General features: G+C 37.4%; 1 protein-coding gene across 1 annotated transcript in view; it reads right to left on the bottom strand.

Annotated features, from left to right (window-relative positions):
• The window catches only part of LOC136859048 (ras-specific guanine nucleotide-releasing factor 2), a 1,472,247-nt gene that overhangs the window by 466,169 nt on the left and 986,590 nt on the right, over positions 1–19,488 (bottom strand). Inside the window, exons 14-15 of the mRNA XM_068225766.1 lie at positions 17,877–18,079; positions 3,603–3,718 (exon numbers count right to left, since the gene is read on the bottom strand). Of these exons, the coding sequence (XP_068081867.1) occupies positions 3,603–3,718; positions 17,877–18,079 (319 nt within the window). The remainder of the gene's footprint in view (positions 1–3,602; positions 3,719–17,876; positions 18,080–19,488) is intronic.

Below are 19,488 nucleotides of genomic sequence, written 5' to 3'. Positions count from 1 at the left end.
TTGTTTTATGATCTTACACAATCTTAGATTAATGAAGTTTGGCTGATGATGCTCACGAAAAGGAGCGAAACATGTACCATGTAAACATCATAATAAATATGTAAGTTTGTAACATATTTTTATTGTATTGAAAAGGTGGCAATTGGCAAAACTAAAGGAATTGTATCACAAGTAGATCTTCAATATGGACAAGGAAAATGAAGTTTATAACCTGCAATAAGTGGTATGTTCCGAGCTGTCAGCAGAGAGATGGCGAGGAATGACATTAGTAGATGAATAAGTTTGAGTGGCGTTTATAAAAGTAGGAAAGATCACAATATGAAGATGAAGTTGGAATTCAAAAGGACAAATTAGGGAAAATATTAGTTTATAGGAAGGGGAGTTAGGAATTGGAATAACTTACCAAGGGAGACGTTCAATAAATTTCCAATTTCTTTGAAATCATTTAGGAAAAGGCTAGGAAAACAACAGATAGGGAATCTGCCATCTGGGTGACTGCCCTAAATGCAGATCAGTATTGATTGATTGATTGATTGATTTATTGATTGATTGATTGATTGATTGATTGATTGATTGATTGGAGAACGTCCCTAACTTTACCAGAAGAAATAAAATATATTATTATTATTATTATTATTATTATTATTATTATTATTATTATTATTATTATTATTATTATTATTATTATTATTATTATTATTATTAAATACCTTCATAACCACATGCATAGATCTGTACCCTTCATTTACAATCATATTTATGTGATTACTCCAATGAAGGTCTTTCCTTATATTACCGGTAACACCTAAGTACTTACAATGATCCCCAAAAGGAACTTTCACACCATCAATGCAGTAATTAAAAACTGAGAGGACTTTTCCTATTTGTGAAACTCACAACCTGACTTTTAACACCATTTATCATCATCTCACAACATTATAAAGATCATTTTGCAGTTGCTCACATTCTTGTAACTTATTTGTTACTCTGTACAGAACAACATCATCTGCAAAAAGCCTTATCTCTGATTCCACTTCTTTACTCATATCATCTATATATATAAAATAAGAGTTTTGTCTGTACATTGCTCAGAATTCAAAAATAATGGTATTTCTGTATCGGTCACATCCATAGTAACAAGTAAATCCACTTTTTACTTTTCCATAATTTCTCTCTGTCTGTCTGTCTGTCTGTCTATATGTATGTACACACATCATAAGAAAATGGCTGAGGAGAATTTAATGAAAATCGGTATGTAACGTTGGGGAATGAGCCACTATGATCTAGGCTATAAATAATTTTATTCATGCTGAGTGAAATGATAGTTTAAGGGAAGGCCTAAAATGCAATTCTCAGATATTTATGTTATTAATGGTTCTATCGATAATGGGTACTAATAAGTAAAGTTATAGAGAATTAAATTTCTGATCCTTTACGTCTTATACATTTTCATAGTACCAACTGTGATAAGAGTGGTATTTCTGAGTTGGCAGAAAACTAAATGTGAAGGCCTACATCGAAAGCTCATAAAATTGATCAACAATTACATTACCTTGACCATTGTTTGTTGTGATATTCTTTGTGTCCTATGCTGCCAGTCATCTCTGATAGATGGGATTACTGCTGCATACCAAGTATAACAGCCTGCCTGTATATTGACGGGAAATAGCTGACGAGTTAGATAACTTTCTTCTTTGGCGTGCCATTCCTCTGGTTCATACATTTTCTGATACTGCTGGTACGTAATACACTGCTTCATCATAGTATTCCAACTATTCGATCCCTACACTGATGCGCTGATTGGAATGATCATTGTGCACACCTTAATGGAATAATGGCCGGGGCTCACTTATGACCTGGTCTATTCCAAATTATAGCACCTTAATTCACCAAATAACTCTAAATTCAACCCTGAAAAGGGCCGTTTCTTAAGAAAAGCTTCTTCCTCATCACTTTTATTAAATTCTACATTCATTTTATTCCAAATTAACAGCGAAGAAGGGGTTTCTACTCTGGCTTGGAGGAAAAATTTGCCTCCAAGTCAGATAGTATTTTCCCCCCGCCAGTGTAGTGAATTAAGATTTTCCGACTCACCGGGTACTCCTATTAAACAGGTGAGTAAGAGAGTAAGAGGGCATAGTTTTTTGCCCTGGGACTCTACACATTCGCCCCCCCCCCCCCACATCACTGAAATTAAAGAGTGTTCACGGTTCACGGTTGTCTGAGGCCTGGTCATTCCAGCTCTCGAACTTTAGACTGTTAGATCGGCAGCGTAGTACTGTTCGTTAAAAGTGAGCAAATGTTTGGTGTTTCATTTGATCGAGTATTTAATATGATAGCATTGCTTTTAAGACCGACATTCCTACCGGTGTCGTCGTACTGATCTACGTTGATTTCAGTAAGGAAAACCACTAAGACAGACTTTCTGTGGATGTAAAATGGCAGGTGGAGAGTGAGTGTCTGCCATTATAATGAAAACTTCCCTACTTGATTGTGAATGATGGTAAGCAAGAGGGCTTCAAATGCAATTCTCAAATATTTATGTTATTAGTGGTTCTATCGATAAATACTACATAATTAAAGTCTTCACATAAGAAAAGACGTTTGGCGACTTCTCCATCACGTTTCTAGGGTAACGTTAAGAGCTATGCAATTGATTACAATCTTACTCACAACATGAACAATACCTAACCTAGAATTCTGTATACAATGTAGAATTCTGTAGCGAAGCATGGATACATCAGCTAGTTGATATGTATAAGAAAACAAAGGTCTAATAATACTGCCTTGAGGAATTCCCCTCTTAATTATTACAGGGTCAGATAAAGACTGTCCTACTGTAATTAGATATTAGGTCTTCAAGGCCAAGGAATACCTTTCTAAGGTATTTCCTTTTCCTTAGTTAATATCCTAACTTTCTGAGGGTTCTTAACTCTTCTCATTTTTTCATAGAATCATTCACATCATAGAAAATAATTTGTGGTAATTTGTGAATGTCAGAATAATCTAGTAATAATAAAAGGTATTATTCTGTGTTTGAAAATATATCTAATTTCAGTTCTGTCTTAATTTGTTTTTAAATTACAAATTGTGCGGACCAACTGGAAAGATTTTTCATATCTTTTTTTTTGCTAGGGGCTTTACGTCGCGCCGACACAGATAGGTCTTATGGCGACGATTTTTTTTCATATCCTTACCATCAGTATCGTGAAACAGATTGAGGGAAATGACTGCTACTGGGTTTCCATTGATAAGTATTCAAATAATATTTGCCAGATTTCTTCAAATAATTCTGTTCACTAGGCCTTTTCTTATTTTGTACTTACGATCCCATTTTCTAGATTCTGCCTCCATTGCTTTCCTCAATTTCCTTATCACAATACAGTATATCAGACAAATTTTCAATATCTTCAATTTGAGTCATGCACTTCTGTGAAAATAAATTCTCCTCATTTGCTATGAAATAGATTTATAGATTAAAGTTCTGTAAGTATCAAATTTTCAGTTTAAATGGATAATTATGAATGCCTGGAGATATGACTTACTCTCTTATAACACAATCTTTTATTCTTTCTCAGTCAAGATAAAAGTTCACAACTTACCAGAAACTGAACTTGCACCGCTTGTTCGTCGAGGCGATACACTACTGCGACGTCGTTCAGTATCGTACATTGGTATTGTTGAGTGGTCATCACGACTTCCTAATGCATCTAGTGACCTAGAGAAAGATAAGATAGAGTTATTAGGAATTTCAGAAAGCTAGAAGTATTTAAGATGATTTTCCCACTAATCCCACTCCTCCTTTAATTCTTCCATTATGAGAAGTATATTTTGTAATGTAATTTACAGTATATTAAGTTGTTATTACTGTCAGTGGTATAGGAGAAATTTAAAAAAAAAAAAAAAAAAAAAAAAAAAAGGCACAGTAAATACTCATACAAGGTTCATTATGCATCACTCTGGTAAAGTTTGTCTTATACAGTCAATTCCTTTCTTAAATCTATTGAAGTTTGATTGAAAAAGTTATGCAATATCAGAAAGACAAGAATTATATTGTGGTTATTACATCTACTTTTTATTTTTCTTCAACATCAGTGTGCATGCGTAAAAGGACAGCGTGATATTACCCTTCATAAGAAATCATTTAATTGAAGGCAGAACACATGTGCACTTAATAATAACTAGTTGGACAAAGGAGTAATATTGGCAATCTTTCTAACTAGGAAACACAAAATAAAATACCGGCCCTGATGATTTATTAAAGTAAGGATATGATACATTTTACCTCTCCAGCAGAGTGGCACAATCACTGGTTTCTCACAAAGATGGTTTCAGTTCAAATCAAGGCCAGTACTCATGGGACTTTCGAAATGATAGGTCATATCACTGTGGTTTGGTTTCCATGAGAAAATGGATGTCCCATGGCTATGATCAAAATATCCACAGTTATGTAAAATTACAAGCTTGGTTGGTTCATTTTGCCTCTACAAAACTAGGTGAAATATCTGAATGTCAAGACAACTGGTAAAAGAAGACAGACCATTCCATTCACTCTAATGAAGACTAGCTGATGTACCCATGCTTTGCTACAGACTTCTACGTTGTATATAGAATTCTAGGTTAGGTAGTGTATACATTGTAATGAATATTGAATTTTCATGACTGCATTGTAATCGAAACAGACTTTCAACGTATTAGGTCGTGTTACGTACATGTAGTGCGTGTTGAAGAGATGTTAACTACAGAACAAAAATGGCCAGCCAGACACCAGTGGGATCCGAACCCACAACCTCCCGATCTCGCGTTGGTTGCTCTACCAATTGAGCTATGGTGGCCTAGGCCATCTTTGTTCTATTTGAAAGGATCTGAGCTACAGTCTGGCACTGCTGCTAGCACACTGTAGAGTGCGTTTAAGTCGCCCGTTGTGGGGCATGTCAATGAAAATTCAATATTCACTATTCAATATTCAACGCTGGTTGATAGAGCAAACGCCTGAAGAGCCTTACATCTAATCTGTTTTTGACATGTTCTATTGGTGAAAAATATCTAATTCCCTCCATGGGAACTTAGAATTTCCATTTGGAATTGCGAAGCGGGCAATAATTCCATTGTGGAGATTTATCTCCTGTATGCAGTTATCAGACTGTGGCTCTTATAATGGGCTTCTGATAAGTTCACCTGCATACACCCCAGCATCTGTGGGTAGGGTCTGACACACCCCACTCTGATGAGTCTAGTGTCAGACCTACTGTAAGATGAAATGCTGGTTGATAGAGCAAACACCTGAAAAGCCTTATATCTCATCTGTTTTTGACATGTGCTCTATGGGTGAAAAATATCTAATTCCCTCCATGGGAACTTAGAATTTTCACATACTACTTAGTCGAGCAGCTTGTTTCCTTTCTCCCAAGTCTTCCCAGCCAAAAATTTGCAACATTTTTGTAATGAGACCCTTTTGTCAGAAATCGCCTAGAACAAATTGAGCTGCTTTTCTTTGAATTTTTTCCAGTTCCTAAATCAAGTAAGCCTGGTGAGGGTCCCATACACTGGAACCATACTCTAGTTGGGGTCTCACCAGAGACAAATATGCTCTCCCCTTTACATCCTTACTACAACCCCTAAATAGCCTCATAACCATGTGCAGAGATCTGTACACTTTATTTACAATCATATTTATGTGACTACCCCAATGAAGATCTTTCCTTATTATTTACAATGATCTCCAAAGGGAACTTTCACCCCATCAATGCAGTAATTAAAACTGAGAGGACTTTTCCTATTTTTGAAACTCACAACCTGACTTTTATCCCCGTTTATCATCATACCATTGCCTACTGTCCATCTCACATTATCGAGTTCATTTTGCAGTTGCTCACAATCTTGTAATTTATTTATTATTCTGTACAGAATAACATCATCTGTGAAAAGCCTTATCTCTGATTCCACTTCTTTACACATATCAATGATATATATAAGAAAACATAAGGGTCCAATAATACTGCCTTGAGGTATTCCCTCTTAATTATTACAGGGACAGATAAAGCTTCACCTACTCTAATTCTCTGAGTTCTATTTTCTAAAAACAGAGCCACCCATTCAGTCTCTCTTTTGTCAAGTCCAATTGCACTCATTATTGCCAGTAGCCTCCCATGATCTACTCTATCAAATGCCTTAGACAGGTCAATTGCAGTACAGTCCAATTGACCTCCTGAATCCAGGATATCTGCTATATCTTGCTGGAATCCTACAAGTTGGGCTTCAGTGGAGTAACCTTTCCTAAACCCAAACTGCCTTCTATCAAACCAGTTATTAATTTCGCAAACATATCTTATATAATCAGAAAGAATGCTTTCCCAAAGCTTACATTCAATGCATGTCAAACTGATTGGCCTGTAATTTTCAGCTTTATATCACCCTTTACTTTATATACAGGGGCTACTATAGCAACTCTCCATTCATTTGGTAAAGTTCCTTCATGCAAACAATAATCAAACAAGTACTTCATATATGGTACTATATCCCAACCCATTGTCCTTAGTATATCCCCCGAAACCTTATCAATTCCAGCTGCTTTTCTAGTTTTTAACTTTTGTATCTTACTGTAAATGTCATTGCTGTCATAGGTAAATTTTAATACTTCTTTAGTATTAGTCACCTCCTCTATCTGGACATTATCCTTGTAACCAACAATCTTTACATACTGCTGACTGAATACTTCTGCCTTTTGAAGATCCTCGCATACACACTCCCCTTGTTCATTAATGATTCCTGGAATGTCCTCCTTGTAACCTGTTTCTGCCTTAAAGTACCTATACATACTCTTCCATTTTTCACTAAAATTTGTATGGCCACGAATTATGCTTGCCATCATGTTATCCTTAGCAGACTTCTTTGCTAGATTCAATTTCCTAGTGGGTTCCTTCAATTTCTCCTTACTTCCACAGTCATTTCTAACTCTATTTCTTTCCAGTCTGCTCCTCCTTCTTAGTCTCTTTATTTCTCTCTTATAATAAAGTGAATACCATTCCTTACCACCTTTAAAGGTAGGAACTTGTTTTCACATTCCTCAGCAATTTCTTAAAAGGCACCCCAGGGTCTGTTTACATTTTTATTTACTGTTTTCCACCGATCATAGTTGCTTATTAAAAACTCCCTCATGCCCATATTATCAGCCATATGGTACTGCCTAACAGTCCTAATTTTTATCTCTTCCTTTCTTTCACATTTTTTTCTAATTACCACAAAAACAGCTTTGTGATCACTAATACCATCTATTACTTTGGTTTCTCTATAGACCTCATCTGGTTTTACCAGCACCACATCCAGAATATTCTTCCCTCTAGTTGGTTCCATCACTTTCTGAATCAGGTGCCCTTCCCATATTAACTTATTTGCCATTTGTTGGTCATGCTTCCTGTCATTCACATTACCTTTCCAATTGACATTTATTTGGTAAATTGAGATCACCCGCTACAATCACGTTCCTTTCCTTCTCGTTTCTCACATAGCTGATTATCTTATCAAATAATTCTGAATCAGCAACTGCGCTACCCTTTCTGGTCTGTACACTCCAAAGACATCAAGTTGCCTATTATCTTTAGAGATGAGCCTTAACCCTAGAATTTTGTGTTTGTCATCTTTAACTTTTTCGTAGCTTACAATTTCTTCTTTCACGAGAATGAATACTCCCCCTCCTACAATTTCTATCCTATCTCTACGATACACCCTCCAGTTCCGTGAGAAAATTTCTGCATCCATTATATCATTTCTCAGCCATGATTCAACTCCTATTACAATATCTGGTAGGTACAGGACAATATCTGGTAGGTACAGTTTATATCTATTAAATTACTTAATTCTATTCCTTTCTTTACAATACTTCTACAGTTGAGCACTAAATTTTTATGTCATCCATACTTGATTTCCAGTTCCCTGTTCCCTTAACACTGCTCCCTAGGCCACCCTGTCTCCCCGAATGTACCTCCCTATAACCCTTCTAAGCAAATTTCCTAACTTATATGTACCACTGCAGTTTAAGTGAAGGCCATCTGAGTGCAGATCCCTATCTCCTACCCACCCATTAGGATCTAGAAATCTCACTCCCAGTTTCCCCACATACCCACTCCATAGTCACAATTAAATCCCCAATCACCTTCCAGTCAGTATCCCTCCTACACAGTATTCCACTGATAATCTCCGCTTCCTTAAACTTCAACCGTGCTGCATTTACCAGATCCCACACATCGCCAACTATGTTGGTACTTATACCTGCTTGTCTTACGTTGTTAGTACCAACGTGAAACACTACCACCTTCTCCTTTTCCTCCTCTTCTACTTTCCTCAACATCTGCCTTAACCTAATTCCTGGATAACACTCTACCCTGGTACCCTTTCCTCCACACACTTTCCCGACATGTCTAATGATAGAATCCCCCAAGACCAGAGCCTCAACCCTACCCACCTCATTTGATCCCCTCCCCTCCTGGTCAGTCCTATCTTTCCTGACAGCTTCAGAAGCTACTTCCTCCTCCCTTTTCTCCATCCCATGACCCTGTTCCACCTGTCTTTTCCTATCCACTACTCCACATTTCCCTTTCCTACCTCTTCCCTTTCTCCTACTTCCACACTTCTTGGCAACAATTCCCTCTTCCTCATCTCCCCTCGGTTGTTCTACGTGCAGTGACTCGTACCGATTTCTCACCGACACCTGTCCTGAATTTTGATCCTGAATGGAGCCCTTAGTCTGCAATCTCCTTCCCCTTAAAACATTCTACAATTCCCCCCTTTCCTTCCCATCCCTGTCTTACACCTACTGTATCCTGTACATTGTTTGGAGGCCTATTTTCCTTCCTGTCCTCTGAGAGAATCCTAATTATCTTCCTCAAGCTCTCCAACTCCTCCCTCATACTCCTTAATGCCTGGCCACACCCACAGTTCCTACACTCGCACTGCTTAGCCATTTTTTACTAAATAATGAAAAGAAAAAGGAAAATTAAGATAACTTATTCCGTGCAAAATAAAAATGAAAGGAAAGAAATATTGTCTAGATTAGTTCACAAAGATCACACGACAGTAAATTAATTAATATAGGGTACTACTACACTACAATACTACTTAATTGTACGATTTTTTATTCCTACTACGTGCTAACAGGATGAAAATTGCTGTTAACTACTTGAAACAGAGAATAATACACTAGAATTACACAATTCTTATGTGCAGTTAAGTCTACCGTAATTACAACAACAGAATTTTAGTAAGAGAGTTACTACAGATACCACAGAAACAGTACTATACTACACAAATATTTTGCAGTAATAGAATAAACACACTGCTTTCTAATAAAATGCTATAATACACTACAATAATTTTAAACTACTTCAGACTAAGTGTTGAAGGCACAAAAAAATTAGGCTGTTATAAGTAGAATGTTTAAGTGCTTGAGGGTGTGAAGAATTCTGCCGTATTGTGGTTGCTGTTTGGATTGGTTTCCTGAAAATTTTGCAAGTTAAAGAAGAAGGATGTCTAGTTATAGTTAAGTCAAGAAAAGTAAGAGTTTTGTTGTGTTCTGATTTGAGGTTTAATTTAATGTTAGAGTCAATATTGTTAAGAAGAAGAAATGTAGAGGCAGGGTTGGTTAATTCTTCATTTAAGATTACTAATGTGTCATCAACATATCTGGCCCAAAAGAGGATATTAGAGAAATTATTATTATTATTATTATTATTATTATTATTATTATTATTATTATTATTGTGTTTTCTAAGAAATCAAGATATATTTTGGCTAGAATGCTTGAAGCTGGTGAGCCCATAGCTAAACCAACTTGTTGGTAAATGGTGTTGTCAAAGGAGAAATAATTATTGTTGATGACCAATTTTAAGATTGACATGAAGTCTTATATTTCTTGTTTACTCAGATTACCGGTACTGAATTTAAGTTGTTATTTATTACGGGAAATAATTAGGAAATTGGAATACTGGGACTCATGTTTACGATGTCAAAAGAATGGAGAGAAAAATTTGGTTGGATGTCGAAGTTCTTTAATTTGCTGATTAATTCAGAAGTGTTTTTGATAGATTTGTTGGATAAAAATCATTAATTTTTTAGTAAAAATTTTTAGATGAATTTAGAAGTATTATATAAGGGACTGGGTCTGTAATTGATTATTGGGCAGATTGGAATGTTAGTTTTATGAATTCTGGGAAGGGCTTTGGCAGTGGGTAGACCTGGGTTCATGTTTATTTAGGTTTTTTTGTTCTGTGACGAGAAATGAAGTGTTTTTTAAGGTTTGTTGGAGCAGACATTGGATTTTAATGGTCGGATCTTTTTTAACTATAGATTTGGTAATGATGAGATTATTGTAATTGATTTTCTTTTTAAGATCTAAAATGTGTTTATTGTCATTAAATAAATTATTATTATTATTATTATTATTATTATTATTATTATTATTATTATTATTATTATTATTATTATTATTATTATTATTATTATTATTATTATTATTATTGAGGCCATGAACTGATAGATGAGATTTCATTGACCTCAAGTTTACCACATAGTGTTGGATATAATATCAAAATATAGAACCAAAACTAATGAACCTCTACCAAGTTAAGCTGATTCAGTGAATCCATACAAGATATATGTCATTAAATCTTTTAATCTAACAACCAGAAAATCTGAGCAATATAGATGGTTCATTGATTACATTCTATGAGGAAATGTTTTCTATAAAAATTGGTCACTGAAAATGGTCTTTTACCTACTTATATTTTACAACAATACTCTAGAATGAAACCAGCTGTTAGTGTATTATTGTAAAGATCGTTCATGACAAAATGTTTTAAAATATTTTTATACCTCTTCAAGGCTAGTTGTACGTAGCTGCTTTGAAAAGTTCTCGGAATGTATTACAATTACGTATCTTACGTCGGTGGAACTGCTTTTATTTTTCAACATAGTCTCCCTGTAGACTAATGCATATGGTCCACCAATGTTCCAATGCCTCGATCCCATCTCGAAAATGAGATTCCTCCAGGCCTGCAAAATACCTCTCCAATTTGGCTGTCAGTTCTTCCCTTGTAGAAAATCTCCATCCACCGAGGAAAATTTTCAGCTTGGGGAATAGATTAAAGTCTGATGGTGCCAAATCAGGTGAATAAGGTGGATGTGGCAACAATTCGTACCCCAGTTCATGAAGTTTTGCCATGGCAATAACACTTGTATGCGGCGAAGCATTGTCCTGATGAAAGATGACCTTTTTCCTTGCCAAACCAGGCCTTGTTTCGCGTATCTTTTCCTGTAGTTGGTCTAGGAGGTTTGCATAGTATTGTCCCGTAATTGTTTGGCCAGTAGGAAGATAATCTATCAGCAGAATGCCTTTTGCATCCCAGAAAACTGAGACCATGACCTTTCCGGCCGAACGCACTGCCTTTGCTTTCTTTGGTGGTGGTGAATCAACATGTTTCCACTGCTTTGACTGCTGTTTTGTCTCTGGGGTATAGTAGTGGACCCAAGTTTCATCTGTAGTCACAAACTGGTGCAAAAAATCTTGTTGGTTGCACTGAAAACGGGCCAGACTTTGTTCGGACATTTCCAATCTGGTGCGTTTATTGTCCAATGTCAAGAGCCGCAGCACCCATCTTGCGGATAATTTTTTTCATACCCAATTCTTCGGTTAAAATATAATATACCCATTCAGAAGACATCCTTACAGCTTCAGCAATCTCCCGCACTTTCAGTCGACGATCCTCCATGACCACTTTATGCACTTTTGTCATAAATTCTGGGGTCGTATCACTTTTTGGCCGTCCACTACACGGATCATCATCCCAGCTCTCCCGACCAAATTTAAATCGCTGGTCCATTTGGCAACAGTTGAAAATGAAGGAGCAGAGTCCCCCAGTATGTTCTGAAAGTCAGCATGAATTTCTTTCACTTCCATACCTTTCTTTACAAAGTATTTAATCACTGCTCGAATCTCAGTTTTTTCCATTGTCACAAATCACTACGCGGGAATAACAACAACAACAACGAGTCGTCACTACCACACTTCTGCAACTAGAGCACTGACGCGCCACGTGTTCGCTTAGAAAGGATGTGTGATTATTGCGTGGGAACCTCGTTGCTCTAGCACTGCCATATAGCAGTGATTCCGAGAACTTTTCAAACTGTCCTTGTACATCTTTAACAGCTGACTAAGATACACTTAAAAAGGAAAGTTTATCTGAAACTTGGTGTTAAAATTAATTTTATGTATAGTTAAAACAGTTGACAATGCAAGGAGATGTACATTTAAATGACTGTATATAGAATTTTTTTATGACTTTTCTAGAACCTCATAAGGAGTGATTTAGTCTCTGTTTTTCAACTACATAAGTTTTACGGTATCTATGCAATTCTAAATAACAAACTTATTTTAGAAGGTTCTGTTTACGTACATACATATGTTATAAATATCTTTTTGTAGCTATCAAAATGTCCTGCAACAATCCTTTAGGCTGATGATGAAAATAAAGTTGCAAAAACCGGTACCAAAAATAACAAAAATGTGTTTTAATAATTTCACTATTTTGTAGTATTGAACAGGTGGTAAACCCTACCTTTATCTTTGATTGTAGTACATACATACCGAAACAGTCCCTTCAACAGTCCACATTATACAACACTGGCATCTCTGGTGACAAATTCAGTGTTTACCTGACAAAATTAATTTAAACTCAGCACTAATACAGCTTCTCAAGCTACGAGAGATTTAAATTAAATGAAGGTTTGACATCAATGCAAGGTACTGACATCAAACCTTCACACGGCAGAAGGCTGAAGATGAACAATAAACATCATCATCATAATCATCATTTCCCAACTCCAGTTTCCCGGGTGTGGTGTACAAGCGCTCGCCATGTCCTTCTGTCTTCATACATCTTCTGTTCCAGTACATCCTTCCATTTGTGTCCTCTCTCCTCCACATCTGATCTTACAGTCTTTATTCAATATTTTTTTGTCTTCCCTGTGGTCTTCTTCCAACGAGATTAAGGTCAAAATATTTTCTAGCAGGTTTCTTTATAACACTGGTAATAGGAACCTCAATATCAGCTACTTTCCTATTCACTTCATTTCTCATCTTGTCCTTTCTGGTAGTTTGGTTCATGGTTCTAATGAATCTCATTTCAGTTGCTTGGATTCTACTGAAGTCTTTGTTTAGTAGGGTACATATCTCTAAACTGTACGTAAGGATTGGTACGAAATAAGTGTGGTACACGATTGTTTTCGCTTTATGTGGTTTCTTGCAGTCCCAGAGAAGATTTCTGACTTGAGTGTAGAAGTTTGATGCCTTCTGTGTCCTGCTGAGTATTTCGTGCCTAAGAGTGTTGTCTTTCAAGATTGTGCTTCCAAGATACTTGAAGTGGGAAGCTGATTCGATTTTTTCTCCTTCCAGAAATATATTTGAGATTGTTCCTTCCCTTTTGATGGTCATTTCCACTGTCTTTGTTTTACTCATCTTCAGTCCAAAATTTTTTGAATATGTTGTTCCATTCATTAAGTTTCTTCTGAACTTTAGCTTCTGTCTCTCTCCATAAAAGCACATCATCAGCAAATACCAGGGTGTTTGGTTCACTGTCCATTTGCTTGATACATTTGATGACCTTGTCCATTACTATTATGAACAGGAGTGGTGACAGAGCACTTCCTTGTTGGACACCTCTCTTTGTTTCAAACTATTTTGATTGTCCGTTGCCTATCTGGACACAGCTGTAGCAGTTCTGGTATAGCATCTTGACTTTGTCAATTACCGGTAAGTACTTTGGCACCTTTAGGTCTTCCAGACATTCCCATATATTGTTTCAAGGAACACTATCATATGCTTTTTCAATGTCCACAAACGCAATCACAAGATTTCTTCCATATTTCCAGTACTTTCCTGTCAGCATTTTTATTGCAGAGATAAGATCCACAGTACTTCAACCTTTCCTGAACCCGTGTTGTTCTTCCTCAAGCAAAGGTTCCACTATCTTCCTAAGTCTCATTTCTATGATCTTTTCCAGCAGCTTCAGTGAGTGTGACAACAGTGTGATGCCTCTGTAATTTCCACATTTCCGTCGGTTGCCCTTTTTGAACAGTGGGATAACGACTCCTTTACTCCAATCTTCTGGGATTTTGTTTCTTTCCCAAATCACTGATAACACTCTACTATAGCCAATTCAAGCCTGGTATTCCAGCTACATTTATTATATCTGAGCTGAGATCATCAAAGCTTGGGGACTTCCCATTTCCCATGCTCTTTAGTGCTGTTTCTACCTCAAGCCATGTTAATGGGTATTTGTTGTTTTTGGCTTCATCTACACTACAGTCATTGGTGGTGGTGTTGCCCCCTTCTCCATTTAACAGCATGTTGAAGTACTTCTTCATTTCATCCCTGATTCCTTCCTCTGTTTGTATTAAGCTGTTTCCAGTGCAAGGATGTTTATATATTCATTTATTTTATTGTTTACTATTTTGTATAGTACTTTCCTACTTCTTTGACAGTCTTCCTCTATCCTTGTATTGAAGTCATCCCAGTACTTTTCCTTTTCTTCCTGGATCAGTCTTTTTACAGCCAGTTTCTTTTTTCTGGTATTCCCGTGCTAGATGAATAATAATAATGTTATTATTTTTATAACCCACTACCTACCAATACTTTTTCAGTGTTCAGAGACGCTGAGGTGCCAGAATTTTGTCCTGTAGGAGTTCTCTTATGTGCTGGTAAATCTATCGACACAATTTATCAACACCTTGAAATACCATCAGAGAGAGCAAGGATCAAACCTGTCACGTTGCGCTCATAAAGCCAGTGTTGTACCATTTGAGTCACTCAGACCAGCAACTGAAGATGACTTTGAATAAAATTGTAACTGAAGTCTATTATTTGGAGTAGTTAAATGGTAAAAACTACATTTCAAACTTGCATAATGAGTTAAATTCCACAACACCTTTGCTACACCCATTTAATTTTAAGATTTAGATATGAATACGACAGTGGGCTGGAACCTCCCCTGCTTGCATTTAGGACTGTAACTAAGCAATAGCAAAAACAATGACTTCAAACTGTTTCAAGTGTAGGAATAGCTCATTCATTACATAGTACTGAATAATCCTGCTAGAAATGAATTTTCAACTTAAATCACAAAAAGTAAATACTTATAACTACTCCACCGACATTACTACATACAGGGTCTCTCATATAAACCCAGACTGAACACAGTGTGTTTGTACTCTGCCTATGAAAGTTCCAGTATGGGAGGCACATGCACAGTTCCTGACCTTGCAAGCAGCCTGAATATGTTTGACCTGGCAAACATGAGTCGCCAGTCTGAATCTCAGCTGTTAACATGGTGAGACAGTTATCAATGAAACACTGTATTTTAGTATGTAAAAGTTCTGGTTTCATCTTAATGGTCATGTCTTACTTATTTCCTTTAATTCCAGGTGGAACATAGGGCCTCGATGAAATTTCTCCAGCTTGTTCTATCTGTCACCAATGCTTTCACCTCCCTCCATGTCTTGTTAACTCCTAATGAAAATGAAAAAATGAAAACCTACAACCTGTTTTCCAGTCATTGACCGGGTCAGGGATGAAATGAATGAAGCATATATAGGCTGTTAGTACGATGGGGTCGCCACTCCCAAAGTGATTTATTAATGACTGATAGATGCAATGAAATGAGAATGGAGAGTGTTGCTGGAATGAAAGATGACAGGGAAAACCGGAGTACCCGGAGAAAAACCTGTCCCGCCTCCGCTTTGTCCAGCACAAATCTCACATGGAGTGACCGGGATTTGAACCACGGTATCCAGCGGTGAGAGGCCGACGCGCTGCCATCTGAGCCACGGAGGCTCCTAACTCCTAATGGTCATGTGGAAATGAATTTTCAACTTAAATCACAAAAAGTAAATAGTTATAACTTCTACTTCCACCAACATTATTACATACAGGGTCTCGCTATTGGTGTGCAGAAAATCCTAATGGTATTTATGAAGTCCCTCATTATGTTGGGAAGATTGGTGTTTGGCGTACTGTTAATGCAAGACGAATATTTGGGCCCCTTTTTTTTTTTGAATGACAGTAAGTGCAGAGAGGTACCAACATTGATGATTGATTGATGCTTGTTGTTTTAAGGGGCCTAACATCGAGGTCATCGGCCCCTAATGGTACGAAATGAAACAACAAAAATTGCAAAGGCATCCACTGACCAAAATAAAAATAAAATATGGCATGAAGAATGAATGGATGGACAGGAACTCAACAAAACACAAAACAAACAAACAAAAACCAGTGGATCGGACTCAATACAGATCGAAAATAACATTATTACCGACCAAGGAACCACTTATAAAGCACAATGATGCTTGGTGTCTAAAGGGGGTGCAAAATCCACGTCTAAGGCCCCACAGAATGGTACATGTCGCGAGTAAAATAGAACCATGGTATGTGTCATGTTGGGGTATTAATAAGAAGTAGCGAAGACTCACGGTGTTCCACAAAAGATAGTACTACTCACAAGTATTGCAATACGTACAAGTAACGCAGACCTATGGTGTGTCTCACACAATGGCCCAACTCAGAGTCAACGCAAACCGAGAAGGTTCCCCACCTAGGTGTACTAAACATGGGCGCCGGTATTCCCGTGGTGTTCCTCACATAGTGGGTACTAATCACAGGCAACGCAGACCCACGGTGCTGCTCATATAGTGGTACAACTCACAGGCTACGCCCAGACCCGCGGTGTTGCACACATGGGTACGACGCACGGGTACTGGAATCCACCAGGCCAGGCTTTTACTGCTACTAATCACAAACCTATTTCGTACCGAATTTAGTGGTACTACTCACAAGTACAGGCAACCTATGGTGTTCCCCGCGTGATGGTACGATTCAAAATTAGTTTCATGGTTCTAATTCAGTCAGCCCTTGGTCGCCCCTTTTAGTCGCCTCTTACGACAGGCAGGGGATACCGTGGGTGTATTCTACATGTGCGTCCCCCACCCGCAGGGGGTAGGTACCAACATTACATTTTGATGCGGTTCTTCCATTAGTTAATGGAAGAAGAAAAATTGCGTGGGTTGTTTCAACAAGGTTCAGCCCCTGCTCATACAGCAGAAGATTCCCTTCTTACAATCTTGGAAGTGTTTGTAGACAGAGTGATCAGTGCTGGTCTATTTCTCCCTCATTCTCCAGATCTATTATTATTATTTTATTTGTTTTACGTCCCACTAACTACTCTTTTACAATTTTTGGAGACGCCGAGGTGCCGGAATTTTGTCCCACAGGAGTTCTTTTACGTGCCAATAAATCTACCGACACGAGGCTGACGTATTTGAGCACCTTCAATTACCACCGGACTGAGCCAGGATCGAACCTGCCAAGTTGGGGTCAGAAGGCCAGCGCCTCAACCGTCTGAGCCACTCAGTCCGGCCATTCTCCAGATCTAACAGTGTGTGATTTTTACCTGTGGTATAAACTGAAATAAAAGGTGGATTGAACAAATTTTCATACATTGGAGGAACTGAAAGAAAACATTACGAATGAAATCAGAAACATTACAGAGGCAGAATTCACTTGCATCATCCAGAATGTGATTACCAGATACAATTGCTGTATAACCCAGCAAGTACGACACTTCCAGCATCTTTTATAAAGTAAGATTTCATGTAAGATTGTATACATGCTTAAAGCAGGGTGGCTGCACGTGACAAGTTCAGATGAGGCAGCTGCCGTAGCGCAGAGTACAAACACCAGGTGTTCAGTATATGAGAGACCCTGTATGCAAAACTAAATATAATTAGACTTGTAAACAAACACAGATATATATATATTTACAATACCAACATACATAATTGATCCAGCAGTACTAGTTTGAGCCTCTGGTGGGTCCGCGTTATAGAACACTCTTTTAAGAGCTTCAAGTACAGTCACACCATCTGTGAATACTCGATATGTCAGTAGGAAAGTATTGAGAAAGTCAATGGACAGGAATCGCAGATCTGTAAGCCGTTCCAGTAGCCTCTCTGGTGTTGCATAACGAATTTGTGGCACCTAGTAAATAAGGAACAGATAAATAATTATATTTTTCCTACATAAAGAAAAAGAAAAGAAATGGTTTGCAATAGATGACCTTCAAGTATAATGACATATATACTTAAATAAAAACAAAGGATTCAGAGAATATTGTGAAATATTAACTAAGATATAGAGAGTTTTAATTATGAAATGAGTTGGATATGACTGTCTTTTGGGTTTATGCTGAATGAAATGAGATGAACCACAGGAAAATAGCTCTGCTACCTCAGAAGTAATGCCAATGCCAAAAGGGTTCAAGAGTTTCACCATTGATCTACTGATAAAGTGGTTAATCACCAGATAGCTCACAAATCATAATTAAATATGGAGTCATAGTTTATGTTGTCATAGTAAAATATAAATATGATATTTAATTGGCAGTGAGTTAGGCAAATATTCTTCAGATTCATCAGTATTTTCTTTACCTAGTGACTGGGTCTAGTATGTGGCCCTACTGCCTTTATTTGACTCACCATGCATGATGCTCGGGATCAGATTTATGCTCTTCATGCTGTTTTGTAGTACGCAGGCCCAGCATTGCTCTTAACTTATTTAATGGGTCTTTTTCCAACAATTCTCAGTGCATAGCTCACCTGTACTATCGTTTAGGCCTCTGCTCACAGCACATATCCCAACCATGCTTACGCTTTCATCCATAATGCCCTCATTCAGTGTAATGCCTAGTAACTTATGTCTATGCTGGAAACACGATCCAATGAACAGGTACCTCTATTCACGACACTAAGTCAATGTTTTTCCACATTTGTAGTTTGCCAACATTCTGTTCCATAAAATGTGATGGAATGGACAATGGAAAGATAAATTTTCAACCTGAGGTAGTCTTTCATTTGGCAATTGTAAATGACACCTATCAGCAATTGTCACTCTTTTCAGGCAGTGCTTTTTTCTTTTTTTCTTTACAATTTGCTTTATGTCACTCCAACACAGATAGGTCTGACAGTATTGTGACAATGGGATAGGAAAGGTCTAGAAGTGGGAAGGAAGTAACTGTAACAGACAGGCAACAGTGTTTTATCATAGAAAAATTAATGATAGAACAGTTTCTTCTTCCATATCCCATCTATGAATTTATTGTTCCAAAGCCACATATCTTTGTCAATCTTTGGCATCATTGTTCCAAGAATGGTCCCCCATAAAGCCAACCCCTTGTCCACGCAATGGAGAATGGACACCAACACAAAGTAAGGGATTGTCTGCAAGGGTGAAATACAGTGGGGACTTCATGTGCCCTGATACTACTATGGTAGCAGTAAAGGCTTTACAGTAACCCTGAAAAACAACAGCAAATGGGGCTCTAGTGAAAGAACAACTGATCAATGTGTCTGAAGGCAGATGAGATTGAAGTCCAATGGCTAATGAGGCAG

The sequence above is a fragment of the Anabrus simplex genome, chromosome 1 (assembly GCF_040414725.1).
Source record: "Anabrus simplex isolate iqAnaSimp1 chromosome 1, ASM4041472v1, whole genome shotgun sequence".
NCBI lineage: Eukaryota > Metazoa > Arthropoda > Insecta > Orthoptera > Tettigoniidae > Anabrus > Anabrus simplex.
Note: the sequence above shows the minus strand (reverse complement) of the source record. Positions and strands in the feature narration are given on the sequence as shown.